General features: G+C 38.2%; 1 protein-coding gene across 2 annotated transcripts in view; it reads left to right on the top strand.

The window, feature by feature from the left end:
• The window catches only part of dally (division abnormally delayed protein), a 405,711-nt gene that overhangs the window by 93,132 nt on the left and 290,821 nt on the right, over nt 1-21,758 (top strand). For both annotated transcript variants that reach the window (XM_081770004.1, XM_081770006.1), the window contains exon 3: nt 697-1,403. In XM_081770004.1, the coding sequence (XP_081626130.1) occupies nt 697-1,403 (707 nt within the window). The remainder of the gene's footprint in view (nt 1-696; nt 1,404-21,758) is intronic.

Genomic DNA, 21,758 nt, shown 5'->3' with positions numbered 1-21,758 from the left:
GGCATCCCACACTTTTGCTACGTGATATCGCAGAAACTGCATCTGACCACTCTGGTTCCTTCATAGGAGTATTCTACGCATCGAAAGCTATCACTTGCACTGAAGTTCGCGCAAATTCATGGGGAGATGAAATCGGGGCTCCAGGTTAATGCTTTGTTGCCCATACTCTTTATAAAACGGAACGACAATTCGGCAAAAAATTACGAGATGGGACGAAAAAGGATCCTTGCAGATGAGACGAGACTTCTGCAAAGAAGAAAAAAAAAATAGACGAAATCAGAAAACCTCAGCTCTGATCTCATCTCATAGGCAATACTAGTATCGATAAAGATTAAACAATATATTGAAATACCGCACAATCCTAGCAAGTAACTCCACCAGGAATCAAACCCGGGACCATGCGCGTTAGCCACTCGGCCACGAAGAGAGACGTCTGGAATGGAGGATGTTTCGAAAGCGTGTCACAGATTGAGACCGTCCTCACGTAGCATTTCGTTTGTGGTGCCATCTAAACTACGTTTGTCAGTGTTGTAAATTTTCAGGACAATCCGTGTATCTAATTTTTAGTGCTCTTTTAAAAATTTCCTTTTCACTACTCCTAGTATATAAGAATGGCTTATGCTTTGTTAACTTTCATCTGTCGATTGTAACGCTGATAATTTATGCTAATTTTGTTGAAATTTCTTTTGTTTTCAGATTACTTGGTGCATCTAACTCGACACTCGGAGAACAACACGATTTCTCTCTTTGGGGAGGTCTACACGAGGATGGTTGGATTGGCACGAGAACCTATCGCCGCTCTCTATGCAGATCTTGTCCAGTTTCTCCAGGGAAAGGAGTCGGAAATTAACCTGGAGGATTCTGTCTCCACGTTCTTCAGTGGCCTCTTCCCCTATGTGTACCACCACACTCTGAACCCCCGGCTGAAGGACTTCACGGACGACTACAAAGACTGTCTGCGGGCCACTCAAAGCGAGATCCAACCGTTCGGCGACGTCCCCAAGAAGCTTTCCGAGAGCATTCTCAGGACGTTTGGTGCTACTCGCGTTCTCTTTCAGACGGTGCAGCTGGGCATCGAAGTTCTCAACACAACCGATCATTTTGAGAATACAAATGAATGCCACACAGCGCTGCTGCGAATGTCGTACTGTGCCAAGTGTCAAGGCCTTGCGCATGTGAAACCGTGTTCCGCGTACTGCCTCAACGTCGTTCGTGGGTGTTTAGCTCCGGTGGCTGAGTTGGACGTTCCTTGGAAAGGCTATGTGGAGGCCACAAAGCGGCTAGTCACGTCCCTCAGGGGACCAGGACATCTCAGTGTTGATGACGTCATTTCAAACCTTGGAACTCAAGTATCACAAGCCATCATGTACGCCTTGGAGAATGGACCTGCAGTCGAGAAGAAGGTAAGTGACAGTCACGTTCTTAAGCTATTTTGGCCGTAATAATATTCTTAATTCTATTAATATATAAATCTTTCTCGGAGGACCTATTGACAATAACGCCATGTCTTGGCGTTGGTATGTGGTTAAAACTTGTTACTGCCTCTTTCTAAAAATTGCGACGAAGTCCTTTTGTTTAGTAATTAAAAGATACATTTAAAGATAAGTTTAATAATTAAAAGATAAAAGAACATTACAGTAACTTTCAAACAGATATAGCGCTTCCATATAAGTGTGAGAGTTTTGGATGAAAAAAAAAATCTCTCAATTTAAATTTAAATGCGTGATCCAGATGTGATTTTAATTTACTATCGACAAATTCCATGTTCCATTCTGTCAATAAAATTGTCCCTGCAAAGTGAGTACAAGCAGTGTCCCAAAGCAACCCAGAAAATGTTGAAAGAAAAACAATATGTAATATTAATCGTCAAGGAAGTTGTCACCTTTCTGCAAGCACTGTCCATTGAGTGGAATGCAATTGTCCCAGCATTCTTTTCATTTTTCAAATGTCTTTTGGAATTCTTTTTGTGGAATGCTGTCTAAAAACCTCTCAGAAGCAGATATGACTTTTTGTTCAGTCTCAATTTTTGTTTCACGTGAACTCCTTTTCTAAACTGGCAACAAATAGACAAAAGTCATGTGGGTACAAATCTGGGCTATATGAAGGGTGTGACACACCTCCCGTAGGTAAGAAATAACTACATTGACCATATTTGTTCTGGAATATGGTGCAACAACCAGTTGATTTTAATTTATACTCCCATCGTTTTCATGCCAGACGCTTCCTCAATGTCCCCAGTAATTATAAGCTATCTCTGCTGTGTTTGGGGAAACAATGTGTTAATAAATCTGACCTCAACAGTCAAACAATGCAATCAATATGATTTATTCGTCATTTTGATTTTTTTCCTTAGGTGTTGAAGGCGATTTTAAAGTGTTGTTTTCTGCTTTCGTGTGTAGTTCTTTCTGTAGAAGGCGGAAAGTTTAGTCTACAGTGAACCATAAAATTTAATGGCATACATATGCTCTTCCTTCATATCTATTTCTTCCTGAAACAATCCCTAAACCGTTGTAGCGGTACAGAAATACCCTTATTTAACTTTACCTAACAATCAAGCAATGCGCTATGACTATCCCTTCTCTGTTTCTATCGCTACTAGAATAGGTAGTCTATACAGTGGTAAACGTCTCAAGGTTTTACGCAGTGTTTCCAAACGTCGATATGGATTTTCTCAGTTGTTTTGGAACTACTTTTGTATTTTATGCGTATGGTCCTGAGTTCGATCTCGAAATTGAATTGATTTCACTTAGCTATAGGATATAAACATAAGATGAAAATAAGATTGCATCCAGATCTCTTTCTTTTGCAATATTAACGCTCCTCGAAGACATTTTGCTTCGTATATTTAAATTTCATAACTCAGAGCGCAACGTCAATTTTTACAAGTTATAGTATTACGAATAATGTAGTCTGTTTATTCTTAATTTTAATTTCTATTTTCAAGTAATGACTTTAGAATTTGCGGCACTATAATAGTATAGAGATTTCTACACCTCGACGCTAAGTAGGCCCTAAACAATGGCCTTGCATTGGCTCAGTGGTCCCAGTCTGGTGTAGTCGAGCGATCTGATGCATTACGCAGTTCTAGTTCCTCTAATGAATGGGAGTTTTTCAACTGTCCCCGGCATTCCTTAATTGGTCTCGTGGTAATCACAAGTGCAGGAAAGAGAGAAGATGGTAGATTTCTTACCTTTCATGCGAAAGCATCTAGGATATCTAAGTTTGTGCTGGATATAGTTGTGTCCGTCAGGTGTCTTTTAAAACAAATGATTCAATAAAAGTGATCCATCCGTATAACATCTATAAAATCATGTTAAATGAATTACAAATTGTTTTCAGGACCTTTCATGTAATGAAGAAATTTGAGTACCGAACAAGTGTAATGTCACAAACTGCGCCTCTGTATTCCTAGCGTAACTAATTAACTGTGTGGCCTATGGAACCTGGTGCTTCAGTGCCTAACTAACTCTATGGCCTATGGAACCCGGAGGTTCAATGCCTAACTAACGAACTATGGCCTATTAAACCTGGAGGTTCAATACCTAACTAACTAACCCTTTATGACCTATGCCTAATACCTAACACTTTATGACCTATGGAATCCGGAGGTTCAATGCCTAACTAAATAACTCTATGGCCAATTGAACCCGGAGATTCAATGCCTAACTAACTAACTTTATGACCTATGGAACCCGGAGGTTCAATGCCTAACTAACTAACTATGGCCTATGGAACTCACGTTCAATGCCTAACTAAATAACTATGGCCTATGGAACCCGGAGGTTCAGTACCTAACCAAGTAACTCTGTGGCCCATGGAACCTGCAGGTTCAATGCCGCGTTCACATCTGTCTTTAGCCAACTGGATCTAGTTTCTCCTTTGTATTCCTATTTGTGCGAGATCCATCGTAATATTGTCCTCCCATCTGCGCCTAGGTCTTCCTAATGCTCGTTTTCCGATATTCCTAGTCTTCAGTTACGAATTAAATTATTTCTGGGCTTTCGGCGTTTCTGACCATTTTAGCCCGTCACGTGTTAGGGATGACGATCCTTGATCAAAAGGAATTGTGACAGAAGGAAGCGGCGGGGGTCTTTTATGTCAGGTACCATCCCAGTGGGACTGAGGAAAACCCAGGATGAATGACTGGCCTGAAAAGGATTTTACACCTTTCCAACCAAGGATGTTGTAAAATAGAGGATCTGGCCATACAACAAAATCGTGAAGCCATACGTCACAGCTTCGCCACACCTACTCTGCCCACTCCGCGCCAATAAGACCGCAATGTTTCGAGCTAACAAACATGGCGGAAACGAGAGTAGCCAATCAGACATGCCGACTCAGACGATGCTCCTTTTTTTTTTTTTTTTTGACTTCATTGAGTTCATATGATGAAGATACGTATGGGCAGATGCTCTATTTTATAACATCTTTGTTTCCGACCGAGAGTCCCCACCAGGACCACTCACACCAAAGGCGAGAGCATTAGTGAGTACGCTACACAAGTATTAGTGAGTATGCTACTCAAGTTGCTTCAAGAAAAACACGAACACATTTATTAGTTTATTAATACCGTTCTCTAGGCATTACCTGATTACTTTCCAAAGTTTTCATATTCTTTATTCAATTAAATGTATTATTTTTAAATGGAAAACCTAGAAACCTAGGGAAGGAAGACCTTTAACATAAAATCCGAAATAACATAATGTTCCTGCGAGAATCAAAGGCGGTATTCCGCGCTAAGGGATTGCAAAACTACTGTAGTATAATATTGTTCTCTTCTTTTCACACTTTATTCGCGGTGGCTCAGTGGTAGAGCATTCATTTCTGGTGTATGGGTCTTGGTTCGATCCCTGCTCGTGTCAAATGAACTTTGTGGTGGACAAACACCGTATGCGTGGCTTTTCTAGAGATTTTCTTCTTTCCACCCGCTTTATTCATTCCACCATTTCATTCATTTCTTAGCACCGTCTTCTTTAGCCTAGTCAGCGTAACTGTGGGACGTAAAACTTAAAAGCTTTCATTTTTTAAAACATTTTATATTCTTCAATCACAAAATATCAATGAAGTTGCTGTCAAATAATTTTAATGTCTGCTAGTGGCTACACTTGCCCACGTGACAACACAAGACGAGACAGAATTATTATTATTACAGATGAGATAAGGCCCCTAACCATATTGGCAGCTCCCATGAGACCTCTGAAATCAAGTAGAAATTTCTTCATCCAGTGTCGTGAGGATTATTGCAAACCCTCTTGAATTAAAGAAGTGGGGATTTCGGTCAAGATAACTAGGCAGTGGGAGTCGCGATAACTGAAGACATATGCCCAACTATAACCAGTGTTGGGTAAGTTACTTGTAAAAATGTAACGCGTTACAAGTTACTTTACTTTCTCTTAAAATGTAACGCGTTACTAACGCGTTACTTGCCCCAAAAAAGTAACTGTTACTTTACTTCGAAAGTAACGCGTTACTAACGCGTTACTTTTACGTCTGAAACTTTGAATATGTGGAAAAATCTTATTACTTCAATTTTCCGTACTACTATTACTACCGCTATTTTATTATTATTGTTATTATTATTGCACGTTCTAAATCTTATATATAAAAGAGAACGCACAAATCCTTTGTTCCCTCATCACGCTAATACGGCTGAACCAATTTCTTTCATTTTTGGGGGGTTATTAGGATTTGGACCCTAGATGGTTTTTATCATATCACTTTAATTTTCAATTACCAGTGTCTTGAGATAATTGACCATTCAAGTGTCCATAACGTACAAATCCTTTGTTAGTTCATCATAGGTAAAAATAAACGTATTTATATGCAACCCGCATGACCGTGTCACTCGGCGGGTTAACATAAATGACAGGCGATATAATGTTAACATTTACTGCAATCTACTATGGTTTTTATCATATCACTTGAAAGCGAAAAAGTAAAAATTATCTAAGTAACAACGTTTATTGCGTTCCGGGGTGACCGCAGCGAAGCGGGGCGGGTTAACATAAATGACAGGCGATATAATGTTAACATTTACTGCAATCTTCTATGGTTTTTATCATATCACTTGAAAGCGAAAAAGTAAAAATTATCTAAGTAACAAAGTTTATTGCGTTCCGGGGTGACCGCAGCGAAGCGGGGTGAACGCTGCTAGTTGCTTTATATAAATTTTTACTTGACAGCTATATGAATATTTTCATATAATGTAACATTGACTAAAATGCCATACTGCGTTACTCATAGGAATGGGCTACGGTGATCAGACGTACTAATTTTCGCAGTACAGTACTGTTTTTCAAAGAGCTGCCCTACGTGCTGCGAAGACGCCTAGAAAATCGAGAAATATTCTTCTTTTAAATGTTCTGAGAAATGTCCAGAGTTAATTTATTTGCAATATCTTAATGTTTCATTCTTTATTCACAACATTTCGAATCAAATGCACTCATTTCCTGAATGATGAACCGCTGTGTTTTTTAACACTCCTCAAAAGACTAGGGATGGAGAACAATCAACAAACAATTTTTTTTTTAAATACATTGCTTTTACTGAGAAGGGCTTGTTGAGATATCGGTAAGGTAGGAAATGTTTATTTTTCAACTTATGTTGTGATGATCAAGTTAAGTACCTGTAGAAGTTCCCTTGTGCCGGTCTAAATTTTCTCACATTTCTTAAAATAATACCACGCTTCGAAAATCATTTTTTTTTTTTTTTTTTAGCCCAACACGAAGTTTCACTGTATGTTCATAAAAATAAACCATTTTGTCATTCATCAAAGCATTTGGAGTTGTGTTGAATTCTTGGAATACTTTAGTTCAGTGCTTCTTCTTTTTTAAAAAATGTTGATTAACTTAATGTTAACATTAAATGAAATAAGGATATGCGTATTGCCGACGCAGTAAACTACCATATACTATTATACTTATGTCCTACTTTTCGTTTGTTAGAATCTGGTCACTCTAGGATGGGCGAGTTTTCTTTGAAACTCGATTCGACTAGAAACAGACACCTTTGAGCTTGACTCGACAACTCGGCTCGAAAAATTTCCTCCAACTCGACTGGAATTCGGGTCGAGTTTCAAGTGGAATGGAGCCAAATCTGGTGTGTAGTTTCGAGTACTCTCTTCAAGTATCTTGCATAAACAATATAGGTTATCAATGATGCTATTATTATTATTAGTATTATTATTATTATTATTATTATTATTAATAATAATAATAATAATAATTATTATTATTATTATTATTATTATTATAACATCACTGTGTTTAAACATGAAAGGTAGGCGGTTTGTATTTGAATACTAAAAATATATTTGATTGCCAACCTCGGTAGTCGTGAGGTCTAGGAGTCAAGGACACTGTTCAAGAGCTTCTGAATTTGGGTTGAGGGTCTAGGTTGAGTATTCGGGCTCGAGCCAAACATTGTTAAAAGTTATAGGGCACTGGCCAAATATCTTCAAAACTGCTCGGCCCAGGTTTAGAATTGTCAATGACTTGAGCAGCTCGGCTCACAGCTCATTTACTATCGACCCGAACCGAGAAGTGAGCCGAGTCAACAGTTCACCCAACCGAGTCGGCTAGAGCCTTCGGCCCAGATGAGCCGAACCGAGCAAATGGCTCATCTCAACCAAGCCAGCTCTAGCCGATGGTTCACCCCAAGCAAGCCGGCTCGAGCCATCGGCTCAGTTGAGCCGAGCCTAACTGAGCTTGTTATAAAAAATCTCTTGTGGTCTCGATATTGAGACGAGAAGAGATGCGAGCAGTGTCCCCTCTCGTGAGCAACACTAAAAGTATTCCATATTACTCCTTAACTTACATTTCTCATGGCTTTCGCTTTCCAGTGTAATCAGGCCATGATTTCAAAACGAGTTAAAACGAGCGAACCATTTATCAAACTCAACTCGACTCGAAACTAGACGCCAAAAACAGTGAGTCGGCTCGGAACTAGACTCGACAATATTACCTTCGACTCAACTCAAAACTCGACTTGAATCTGAGTCGAGTTTTAGCTCGACTGTTGCCCATCAATATGCGTTAGAAAAATGATTGCTTATTATTCTTTTGCTAAACTAATTATATAATAATAACAATGTTGTTATGTAATATAGAAAATACAGAATATTGAGAAACATTACACTATAACTAATAAAATGAGAACACATTAACCGAAGATGAATCAAAACTTGCCAGTAATTCTAAAATCGTTACATGCTTTTTAAAGCTAGTTGTTCCAAACTCTATAATCCACGGGACTCTAGGATCCGCAAACTGATCTGAAAGAACTCCAATATTACATACCATCAACAAACTATTTTCTAGTAATAAAGTAGACCTGCTCATCAGAACATAGTTTATTCATATTAACCCCTTACTCTATATAGTTAATTATGACACCCTAGTTGTTGACAAAATTTCCCGCCGGGGCACCACTTTACTTTTAAATTCTGTCCACCATCATCTTGAGCTTTTAAGAAGAAGTATCTTTCAAGTGTTCGAACGGTAAAATATTTTCGTTCTCCATCTTTATAAAAACATCAATCAAAGTAAAATAGATATCGGTACAATTGCACTCGTAGTTCACTCAGTGAATGGATTGGAGCTGTCAAAATCTATGAGAAAACTTTCCAGGTGCTTGCAATCAGTACACATGACTTCCTTGAGGCTGTCCTCATCTTCCAAAAACAGCAAGTGATACTATGATCTTATTTGATTCTTTGAGTGCCGATGACTGACTGTCGGTCAGTGACATCGTACATGCTCCATTGTTCCATTCCGAAAAATTCACTTACAGGAAAGAAACGTTTGTTTCCGAAAAATAATATACAGTACATATATTGTAGTTACTCATCCGAAATGTAACGCGAAAAAAGTAACGCAAACTAGGTACGTTACTTAAAAATTTGTAACGCGTTACCGTTACAGTTACTTTGGAAAAAATGTAACGCGTTACTAGGAAACGTTACTTAAAAAGTAACGCGTTACAAGTAACGCGTTACTTGCGTTACGTTACTTCCCAACACTGACTATAACTCACCTTCTACTTGACTTAAACCTTTCGGGGGTTTAGTTTAAGGTTACTAGATGTCCTCATTTCCCGGGGACAATCTCCGGATTTATAACAGGAATAAATAGACAGACTTTATTAAAGGCAAAGTTCAAAAGCATGCCCAGAATCAGGACCGGCTCTACCATATGTGCAACACGTGCATTAGCAAGGGGCGGCAAAATCGGTCACAACTATATTATTTAAAATAAATATTTCTCTGTTGGAAACAGATTTCATGATGATGGGAGTTAAATTTACTAAGCTGACCTTCTATTTGAATACTACATTCATAAGTCCTGTTTAGGTCGCATTAGTTTAAGGTCACATGGACAATGCTAAAGCAAATAGTCAAACAAATTCCAGCATGAATTGCTTGATTGTTGTCAAATACTCAACTTTCGAACAGTAGCAAACACCTGGTCTATTTAGTTACTTATCATAGTTTTGTATGAAAACTAGTCTTGTCTCTGTCACAAACAAGTTCCTTATCATTGAAGGTTGAAACATTTTTTTTAAACAAATGTAGAAGGAAAATCAAGAAATGAACATAAAACAGCTAGTTGCACTGGAATTGCAGACTGATATATTGAGATTGAAGCTCGATATTGAATTCTATAAAAAGAATTACCATCTTTGCTCTGCAAGTATGTTTGCTTTGTTCGTCACTAACTTAATAGATTATTATTTACAGGAAGAAAAAAGCAGACACAACAACATTGTATTTGTAGTGTTTAGGCCTTTCTGAGTGCGAGTTCTTTTCCCTCCCCTTCGTTGTTTATGATAGGGTAGCATACTTAAAATGGTGGCTTTTAAGAATTTGTTCTTTATGGAGAAAAGTGGGGCGGCAAATTTTCTAAGGCCAGAATCATTGAAAAATCTAAAATCTTAGTTTAGTAGTTTCATTCTGAAAAAGATACAGTATATTGTGAATTAGCAGATCATCATGCACTGGCTGTGAATTGATGCAATCCATTTGTGGAATGGTTCCATCAGAGGCAGAGCTACTGAATGGCCCCCAACCTACTCGTTTTCTTTTTTTTGCGTTCCTTGAATGAATCGCGTTTGTGCACATGCAAGGTGAAGTTAAACATGCATTTGGCTGCTGGGTAGGTGCTTGGCTATTCCTAGAGCAGCCAGCAATCTGATCGCCTGGCTCTTCGCCAGAGCGTGATGGCTGCCCTGCCTTTCGTCAAGGAGAAACAATTAGAACAATTAACAATTCAAGTGCACTGGCTGTTCAGGTGGAAGGGAATTGTTTTCAATTCAACACCTGTCAACTGCTCCATTTGCATTTTACCTTAATGCACATTCTTTGCTCGCATATTTTTATGTGCAAGGTGCAAATAAGGTTTGGGGCGTAATTTCAACCTTGGTCTCGTTTGTTTGATTATGCATTATTTATTCTGAGACTCAGGAAACACCACAATTAGTTAGATGATCCAGTAAATTTTCAGTTATAAGTTAATAATAATAATGATTGCTAATATCTGTCGAAATATATATACAGTAGCGGATCCAGGATATGATCAAGGGAGGGACTAAACCATAGTTTGAGTTTAATTTAGTGTAAAGCAGGATTGAAGCCCATTTTATCCAATGTATACTTGAGTGTCAAGGGGTACTATAGTCCCTATAGCCCCCCTTGGATTCGCCTCCGGATCCAGGATATGATCAAGGGAGGGGCTAAATCATAGTTTGCCGCTTTATCCAGTGTAAAGCAGTCTTGAAGCCCATTTTATCCAGTGTATATCTGAGCTCAAGAGGGGACTATAACCCCTTTAGCCGCCCCCTTAGATCCGCGCCTGGGTTTTGTGGTGGACAAACACCGTAAGAATGACTTATCCCGGGATTCTTCCACTTTCTTCATCCCACTATTTCGTTCATTATGAATATGATCAATCACTCCCTCTCTATACCGGGAAGAAAGCGGAAGAATCCCGGGATAAGTCATTCTTACGGTGTTTGTCCACCACAAAACCCAGGCGCGGATCCAAGGGGGCGGCTAAAGGGGCTATAGTCCCCTCTTGAGCTCAGATATACACTGGATAAAATGGGCTTCAAGACTGCTTTACACTGGATAAAGCGGCAAACTATGATTTAGCCCCTTGTCATAACTATGTGTTTGACCATTGACGAGAGTTGAATCGAACTAGGAACCATGCACCAGAGGTAAGCGATCTATCACTGAGCCACCGGGCCCCCCTTGGTGAATTGAGATGGAGGCAAGACATCATTGTCCTAATCCCTGGCGATTAATCCAGGCCGTAGACTTCCTTTTTATTTATTTATTTACTTATTTGGTAATGCTGTCTTTCGCCAACATTATTTCATATCTATCTAGAAGACAAAACGAGAACATTATTATTTAATTTTGTTTATTACAAACTAAATATAGGTATTATTTAAAAAGTAGTTCACACAAAACCTAAACATCATGATACGTTACCAAATGCAGTTGAGTCCGTTCCTCTAGTTGCTGCCTTAAATTAGATTTTAGAGGAATTCTTATTCTGGCAACACTGTAATTTCTATGGATAGCAACACTGAAAATTCTTCAGACCCATATTTTCTGTTGTAGAATAACATTATCTATGATTGTGGTAAGTTGCAATTCATTATCTCCTTTCACTTATGAATAAACAAGCAAAAGAAAAATGTTAAATTTTGTATTATTTTTTAGTAAGCAGGCTCTTAAGAGGCCTCATCCCGGCGAAATGAAAATACTGCTAACTTTACAGTAATTATGTGATATCTTCAAATAGATAAAAGATAATCAAAATGTGGAACAAGACCGCCCTAGGCAATATTATTTTATATGAGATACCGTTATCACGACTCTTATCTGCTTTCGATTTCGAGCCACCATGCTCCCGCCAAGTGAACTTTGTGGTGGACAAACACCGTGTGCGTGGGTTTTCTCGGGGTTCTCCCGTTTCCTCCCACTTTCTTCATTCCACCATTTCATTCATTTCTCATCATCACCGTCTCCTTTAGCCTAACCGGCATAACCGTGGGACGTAAAACTCAAAGATTTCATTTCATTTCATTTCATTTTCGATTTCGAGCCAGTTTGAAAATCGGCATTTATTTTCACGTTTCTAAACAGCTGAAAACAGAAAGCCACTAGGTGACTTGAAATAACAGTACCTTACGCAAAATAATATTGTCTAGGGCGCTTTTGTTCCACATTTCAATTATATTTTATCTATTTGAAGATATCACATAATTACTGTAAAATTAGCGGTATTTTAATTTCACTGGGATGAAGACTCTTAAGCTATTGAAGATAATCAGCTTTTATGTTCACTTGTCCTTTGCCAATTGACATTTTAGGAAGCAGGTTAGCAAGAACGGCCCCCATTACTTATATCATAGAAACCACTGTTGCTGTATGTATATTTTATTTTATTTATTTTTATCTTAGGTTTGAAAATGTACGTTTTTTTTTTTTTAATTTTTGAGGCCCGAAAAGAGTGGGGCCCTAAGCTATAACTTGTTTAGCTTATACGTAAATTCGACACTGGTGATTGGAACGAAGGAGGGGTGTCAAAAATTGAAGTAGGAAGGGTGAAAATAGAACGTATGAGCATTTTCCGATACCTGAGTGGTAGTGAAATGTGAATGTGAAATAAAAGCAAGGATAGGAACTGCGAAAGAAACTTTTAGGAGGAAGAAAATACAATGTTTTGGGATCTTGAATAAAGAGTTTAAAAAAAAGAACTCATAAAATACTTCGTGTTGACTATTGTACTGTATGGGGTAGAAACATTGAAATTACGCAAAAATTAAAAAAAAAAAAGAACTGGAAGCTTTCAAAATGTGGGTGTGAAGAAGACTTGAAGAATGAAGTGAAATTTTTTAGTTTTACGTCTCACAATTATGCCAGCTAGGCTAAAGGAGACGGTAATGATGAGAAATTAATAAAATGATGGAATGAAGAAAGTGGGAGGAAACGGGAGAACCCCGAAAAACCCTTGCACACGGTGTTCGTCCATGGTTTATATATTATTGAAAAGAAGAAAAGAAACTGGTTGGGACATTGGTATCATGAGGGACGTGCACTGGCGTCTCTGGCATGTAAAATTGAAGGGGGAAGCATCAAAGAAAGTGATTTAAATGGTACCGGTATTACCTAGCCCAACCTGTTTATTAACTTCGATTCCATTTGTTACCTTTCTGCTTACCTTCACGGACCCCTTTTATCAAGAACTCGATTACAATCGTTTTACACCGTGAATATTATATTATTCCAGTTGTTAGTAAATAAATTAAATTAGAATAAAATATTGAATATTTTGTATTTCAAAATATTGGGGGGACGCGTCCCCCTCGTCCCTCCTGCCAGAGACACCCATGGGGATGTGCTAGAGTGTATGGGGGCAGGAAAGAGAGAGAAGGGCGAAGAAGACTACAATTAATGGATGCTATCAATACAGAAAATTCGTACATGAGGACGAAGAGGTTAGCTGTGGCTTTGGTCGAAAACGCATAGTTACGGCCAATTTAAGGTAAGTACTGGAATTGCTGGTAGGGTGTCTTATCTTAAATTAGCGCCATCTCCGTTAAGTATGCGTTTCCGATCAAAGATTACGTTTAAAAAATTGACGAAGGTCTCATCCAAATATTAAATATGGCCGGAGTTGTACGTAAACGTCACTTAGTTTTTGTGCGCACCTCGTACCTTATTTGGCTGTCTCGTTCTCAAGGTCACATTAGGGTCGACTCAGGGTTTGGCTCGCTAACACCTTATCATAAGTGCTAGCTGAGTTATTGAGCCCGTTTTCTATTGATCCCGAGAACTATGGATCGGTTAGATCACTTGTCCTGTATCAATAATAATAATAATAATAATAATAATAATAATAATAATAATAATAATAATAATAATAATAATAATAATAATAATAAAGTTATTTACATAAATGAATGATGCTCTCTGTTTGGCGAAACTCCCGAGGTGGACAAATCTTTTACGAGAGAAAGAGGATGCTCTGAACGCTTGGTAGATGCACAATACTGTCAGATGACCTTTGTCACCTGCGAGAAGTGAAACAAATGCAGAACTGGGCGGGGCGGGGCACAGGGGATTGACAGGTAACGAGAGTTTGCAATTAAGGCAGCGTGCACTGGAATGCACATGAAGGTCCTTTACCTCTTGACACCTGGGAAGATAAGCTGTTCTTGTCAAAATATTTATCCACAACACCAGAAAAATATCTTGCTTTTGACACATTCCAAAGCATCTTCTTTTTATTGTTCCACACATGTTTAAATGTTTCAAGTACAAGTATTCTAGTTTTTGACGTTGGAAAGCAGAAATGGGTTCAGAGTGAAAACAATTTGAGTATAAAAAGAATAAAAGTCCATTACACCCAGTAGACTTGAAGTTGAAAGAGTACATCTGTGGACAAAACTCGACCCCCTGTACTGATAATTTACTGTGCAATATTTGTACTGTACTGTTTGATTAGAAAATAGTTATCGTAGGCAAACAATTATGTGCATTCTTAGTCAGGAGATCTCAGGTACTTATTGACTGTTGCACATTCTGTCAGATTCCACAGAGACATCAGACAAATGCTGAAATGGTACCTTCAGTTTTGGATTCGACTTTAAAATCATCTTTTATACTAGAAGGGCCGCTCAATGAAATTTGCACAGATGGTAATCAGGGCCGTATTGAGGGAGGTGCACCGGTGCACGCGCACCTCCCTTCGTTGTAAATATACACTATCTAAAATGAGAAGCTATCACTGAAAATAAGAACTCTTCCCGAAACATTCTGCCGTCATGTTTCCTTTTGGGGCTTAAAAGAAAAGAGGGGTTTTGTAAAAGCAATAGTTTAAGTCGATTTTCTGAAGGTTGAAGGAAACGGATTCACCAAGCAAGACTATAACGTTTGTTGTAACAGAAGGCAGAAAGAAAGAACAATTTTTCCTGCATATCACTTGCGACCCTCTTTAAAATACTCTCCCCCTCCGTTCTATGTATCAGGTGTAGAGAATATTGTCACATGTCATTTTGAAGAGTTTCAATGAAACTGGTTATTTTGGTAGTTATGCTGCACCCCTTCAGAAAATCCTGGATCCGACCCTGATGGTTGTATTATTGTTATTAGTTGCAATATGATTATGAAATTTTAGGTAAACATACTTAGATCCTTTGGCTACAAGACCATGTCACTAAATGTAGCCTCTATCCGCTCTCGTCCAAATTCTTTCCATGCCTTGAATGCAGTTTGGCAAAATTCATGTGACTTTTACACCAGTGTTTCACACAAGAAATGAGGACTTTGTCACTGTTGAATATTTTCCATCCCAGATGGACCTTCATACCACCAAACAGGAAGAAAGAAATCCGAAGGAGCCAAGTTCGGGCTATGGGGAGGCTGAGGGATGACTTCCCATCCCATTTCCATTATTTTCTGCTGTGTCATCATGGCTGTGTGAGGTTTGGAATTGTGATGCTGGAGTTTGATGATTATCTTAGCTTGCAGCTCCGGTATCTTGGTCTGGAGAGCCCGTTGTACCTTATCCAGTGACAAGCAATAATGTTTCTTGTTAATTGTGGAGGTATGTTCCAAGAAATCTATGACAATGACACCACACTGATCTCAGAAAAAGGAGGTCATAATTTTCTGGCCTGATCTGGAAAGTCTAGGTTCTTTTTAATGCCGCACAGTGGGCTGAAATCCCTAAATGCTAGTCAAAAGGGAAAAAAATGAGAATTTTTAGGTTTTGGGTCGTATAGTAAAATGTTTGAAGTATCGAATTTCGTTAAAACATCCTTCCCATTGTTATATCTGCAGAGCAAGCAGTAATTTAAAAACTGTCGTTTGACCGGTTCGGATATAGTGAGCGTGAACATGAAAAAAAAAAATCATTTAAAATACCATAACTGTTAATTTCCAACTTTTTTAAAAAAAATCAAAATGGATAAAATAGATGAAGGTAGCTATGTAGAAATGGCATTTAAGTAATTTGAGATTAGAAAACAATTGATGTTATCACAGTTAACGAAAAACAAAGAACAAGTAAGAACAGAAAAGTAGCTAAACGTAGATAAACAATTATGAATTCCTCATATTTCTATCGACATATTGATTTTATGACACGCAGTACTAAGGATGATATAAAATAGAGGATCTGTCCATACGTGTCTTCATCCTATGAACTCAATGTAGCCAAGAAACAACCGAGTATCGTCTGAGCTGACACGTCTGATTGGCTGCTCTCCTTTCCGCCATGATTGTTGGCTTGAAACATTGCGATCTTAGTGGTACGGAGCAGGCAGAGTGGGTGTGGCAAAGCTGTGACGTATGACTTCATGATTTTGTTATGGCAGATCCTCTATTTTGTAACATCCTTGCGCAGTACTATAAGCTAACGAAATTCACATACACACACACACACACAAAAAGCTGCCCATAGGTGTCCTTGCAAAATTTATGTACGTGTTTCCCAATAGATGTCAAAAATATGATTTTTTAAGAATTAGTAATAATTTGAAACTAGTAATATGTTATTTTGTTATATTAAGAGTACTTCATAACCACTGCGAATGTTAAAATTCTGACTTTATAATCGTTATCAGCAACCTCGAATACCTAAATATTCATAAAACCATGCAAATTAAACAACGTTTTCATATTTTCACCAGCTGTTTGGGATTTCAGCCCATTGTATGCTGCGATCAACGTTGGATACCGGCGCGGTCCAATGTGTGATCCCTGTAAACCGGGAGTAACTTCCTACGAATTGATGTGGCAGATTCATCACCGGTTTTGAACAGGAATTCTGTTGCCGACCATTGTCGGGTCCTGATGTCCGCTTCAGTGTCTTTTTTTTTTTTTTTTTTTTTTTTTTTTTTGAACATTAGGAAACAACAACTATTACGAGTTTGAAGCCAAAGGATCAAATGTTATCACCATATTGCAACTAATAAAAATATTAAACCCATTTGTGTAAAACTTATTGAAGTCTCTTTCTACTTGTAGTGCGTTCTTGGCTGTTACTATCCAGTAAATTAACGAATTTGGAAGGTTCATGGAAATCAAAAGCAAATAAAATTTTTAGTTTTACGTCCCACGATTATACGCTTTAGACTCAACGACACGAATGATGATGAAATAATTGGTTCGGATGAGAATGTGGGAAGAAGCGGGAGAAGCACGAGAAAATCCACAGACACTATCTTGTTCATCATAAAGTCACCTAACCTGGGGCAGGATGGCTCAGTGGTAGAGCGCTTACCTCTCGTGCATGGGATCCCTGGTTCGATCCCCGCCCAAGTAAATTTGTGGACAACATCGTGTCCGTGGGGTTTTCTCGGGGTACTTTCGCTTCCTCCCACTTTCTCATTCCACCAATGTTTACATCACCATTCACTTGCTTTAATCATCGTATGCCTTAGCTTAAAAAGCATAATCGTGGAACGTTAAACTCAAAGATTTAACTTAATTTCATTTTTAACTTTACAGCCTTCAACATTTAACAAGACAAAATACCATTATGCTTTTATCAGTGTTAGGTCGAAATGAGCTTTGGAAATTGGACACAAGGCAATGTTGAAAGGCACGTTGACAATTCGGTTATGTCGGTTGTTGAAATTATTTGAGTACTTACGAATAGGTTATGCCGGTGATAGGGTTGGCTTCTGGCATCATTTGGATACTAATAGATAGTTATACCAATGGGAAGGTTGATTATTGACATCATTTAGGTGCTAATGGATAGGTTATTCCTGTGGGAGGGTTCGTTTCTGACATTATTTCGGCACCGATAGTTATACCGGTGACAAGGTTAGTTTCTGGCATCATTTCGGTACGATGGATAGTTATACCAGTGAAGGGTTGTTTTTTTGTCATTTGGGTTCCATGGATAGTTATACCAGTGAGAGGGTTGGTTTCTGGCATCATTTGAGTAGGGCTACTGATAGATAGTTATACCAGAGAGAAGATTAGTTTCTGGCATCATTTGGGTACGATGGATAGTCATACCAGTGACAGGGTTGTTTTTTGTCATCATTTGGGTACGATGGATAGTTATACCAGTGAGAGGGTTGGTTTCTGGCATCATTTGAGTACTGATAGATAGTTATACCGGAGTCAAGAGATTAGTTTCTGGCATCATTTGGGTACGATGGATAGTTATACCAGTGACAGGGTTGGTTTCTGGCATCATTTGGGTGCTGATACGTAGAGTATGCCTGTGGTGGGGTTGGTTGCTGGTATAATTTAGTTGCTGTTTTGTAGTTATGCGTAAAGGAGATTGAACTTTTGCGTTTCTGAGAGTGTACATGAAAACATCACTACTACGCTGATCTGAATATTGCTCCAGTTTTTTTCGTAACACACTATATGTATCATTAGTCTTACACATATATATGTATGTTTGTTTACTAAGCTCCTAAAGGCATGTATATCACTGAATAAACAAGTCATTCTCACTTCCATTTTATGTTCACGCATTTCAGACGAAAGTGCATTATCAGTTTGATTATATTATCTTTCCTTTTGTGTGCTTTCAGAAGTGCATTCAAGTTGTTATAAAGATAAGACGTGGTTTCCCTATATTTCCACTATAAAACTTTCAAGTGCTAGGATTCTGAATTTATGATTAAATGTTTGTTAGTGCTTTATAACCGAGGTGGGAAGAACTATAAAAATCTCAGAAATGTGGAAAATGCTTTGTCTCATGGAGCAGTTTCAGACTATTCGTCTTTAAAAAAATATTCTTTCAAGAATCGTGAATATGTGATCTTAGATAAGGTTCGATAGACTGTGAAACCTGCTTAAGAGTCTTCGTCCCGGCGAAATTAAAATACTGCTAATTTTACAGTAATTATGTGATATCTTCAAATAGATAAAATATAATTGAAATATGGAACAAGAGCGCCCTAGACAATATTATTTTGCGTGAGGTACCGTTATCACAAGTCACCTAGTAGCTTTCCGTTTTCAGCTGTTTAGAAACGCGAAAATAAATGCCGATTTTCAAAATGGCTCGAAATCGAAAGCAGGTAAGTGAGTCGTGATAACGGTATCTCATGTAAATAATATTGTCTAGGGCGCTCTTGTTCCACATTTCGATAATCTTTTATCTATTTGAAGATACCACATAATTACTGTAAAATTAGCGGTATTTTAATTTCGCCGGGATGAAGACTCTTAAGTTGCCCAATATTAGTTCGTTTAGAAAATGAACAACTTAAAATGTGGCCAGCTTATGGAGATAGGATAGAACAATTACCCGGAATTGGCCGTAAGTCCCCATTTCCCCAAATGTAAAGTAAATTGTTATTATACGCTACTCTTGCACAGGATACATCCTTAGGCAAATCGCGTCACAATGCAGCACCCTTATATTTTAATTTTGCTCTCCACCCTGGACAAAATCTGTCCGTGAAAGCTTGCAGAGGGTACACAAGAAAAAAAGTGACAAACTTGGGAAAGAATGTGCAAGCAGAGGGCACTGGAACATTCCAGTTTTTGTAGAAACTATATACACATACATTGGTTACAAATCACAAACAGATGCTGGAGATAAAAGGATGAAAGAAAAAAGTGACATGGAAAACTTTTAGAGTGCAAAATCAAATGAAATGAAATCTTCCAGTTTAACGTCCCACGATTATGCCTGTTAGGCTAACGGAGACGTGGTTAAGGCTAGTAAATGATGATAGAGAATTGATGGAATGAGAATGTGGAAGGAAACTGGAGTATCCCGAGAAAACCCACGGACACCATGTTGTCCACCACAAGCTTACTTAACCGAGAATCGAACCAGGGACCCCCACGCACCAGAGGTAAGCGTTCTACGCATCGAGTGCAGCATTGTATTTGCCCACAGAGTCCTTGTATCATGATCCCATGAAAATTTTAAATGGCAAAATATGTCATCTGGTACATCATTGCAAAAGATAATGGAAACAGAAAAAAAATATAAGAAAGATTTTTTTTGTTCGGGGCACCGATTACGAAGTGGACAGCATTTAGCTGTGAGTTTGCGCACAGTCAGCTAAAACGTCAAATACAAAAATTCCTGGCCCAAATTAATTCGTTCTCAACACGATGTTTTTGACTACAACCTCTGATGGCTTCGGATTGAACTAGGAACCCTTCATACTAGAGATGAGGGCTCTGCCTCTGAACCACAGTTACTTCCTAATGTTAAAACAAAAAGCGTTGTCATACAAAAGAATCCAGAGAATTCACTGGTTATAGGATATATTCCATTACATACACAGTTGCATGATATGTCCTTGGCATGTTTTCCTAGTTTGTCATTGTATTTTCTTACCACCCTATGTATATTACGTAGTTCCACAAATATGCAGCCAAATTAAGCATTTGGATAATTTAGCAGATTTTACTGTATTTTGCTATGTTCTTGGCTTAATATAAGACGTGCTAAATTGAGGCAGCCGAGGTCTGTTTGTGGAACCATCCGTAATATAGCCATTTTCAGTGAACGTTGATTGGTTTCACTGTATATTGTGGCCTACGACCTGCTCTTGTTAGCCTTAGCAATGATAATGAAATAAGAGTAACAAAGACGCTGGAACATAACCTGTTTGAAATGAGTTTGCGAACGAGGAAGTGACGATGAGAAACCCGTTCTTCCCGTGGTTGTTGGACATCCACCGTCGACACAAACAAAAACTTGCAGGCATTGTTGGTTCATCAGAAGAGGCCTTCTAACCAAGCCTTTGTCCATTTCACAATAAGACAAAGGGCATTTGCCTATATCACTGTTTTCATTGGGGCATTTCTTTTGTCTTCTGCGGTGGCCAAACCTCAGCTGCCTGTCAGTGAGGCTCCTTCGACCTCAAATGATTTATAGCAAAGAACAACCACATCTTGATTTCCAATACAATGTACGCGTTTATTTTGTGTTGAAGGATCATCGTCGCAGAAACAAGCTGTTTTTAAGAGGCCCCATTACGGCGAAATTAAAATACCGCTAATGTTACAGTAAATAGGTGATATCTTCAAATAGACAAAAGATAATCAAAAAGTGGAACAAGAGCTCGCTAGACAATATTATTTTACATGAGATACCGTTATCACGACTCACTTATCTGCTTTGGATTTCCAGCCATTTAGAAAAATCGCCATTTACTTTCGCGTTTATAAATGGCTGCAAATGGAAAGCTACTAGGTGACTCCTGATAACGGTACCTCATGCAAAATAATATTGTCTAGCGCGCTCTTGCTCCACATTTCCATTATCTTTTATCTGTTTGAAGATATCACGTAATTACTGTAAAATTAGCGGTATTTTAATTTCGCAATGATTAGGCCTCTTAATTGTGTTCATCAATTCTAAAAGTTCTACAGAAATCAATAAATTATATATATATATTAAAGACAGGCATCACATTCTTTTGCCAGCGACCCTTATACGTAATTTCCCGTTTGTAATGAGCGTTCCAAGTATCCATGCTTTTGTATAATATTCCTGGCTGTATTTGACAATAAATACAGATATAAAAAGATGTGTTATCAGGATAAAAAATCAAATTTCTTTAGAAATATTTTTTCCAATACTGGATGAAGACCAGAGATGAGAAAGGCTAATTTTTCTTCATTCTGAGAATGTTAAATTTTAAACTTTGAAACCATAGCCTGCTTAGTGTGTGTAGCAGAAACAAAAAGAAAAATAAAATAAAAATATTTACTGTAAATACTATATGCACTATACGGGTCATGG

The sequence above is a fragment of the Thermobia domestica genome, chromosome 8 (genome assembly GCF_964235325.1).
Source record: "Thermobia domestica chromosome 8, izTheDome1.hap1.1, whole genome shotgun sequence".
Classification (NCBI taxonomy): domain Eukaryota; kingdom Metazoa; phylum Arthropoda; class Insecta; order Zygentoma; family Lepismatidae; genus Thermobia; species Thermobia domestica.
This window is presented reverse-complemented; position numbering and strand designations above follow the sequence as displayed.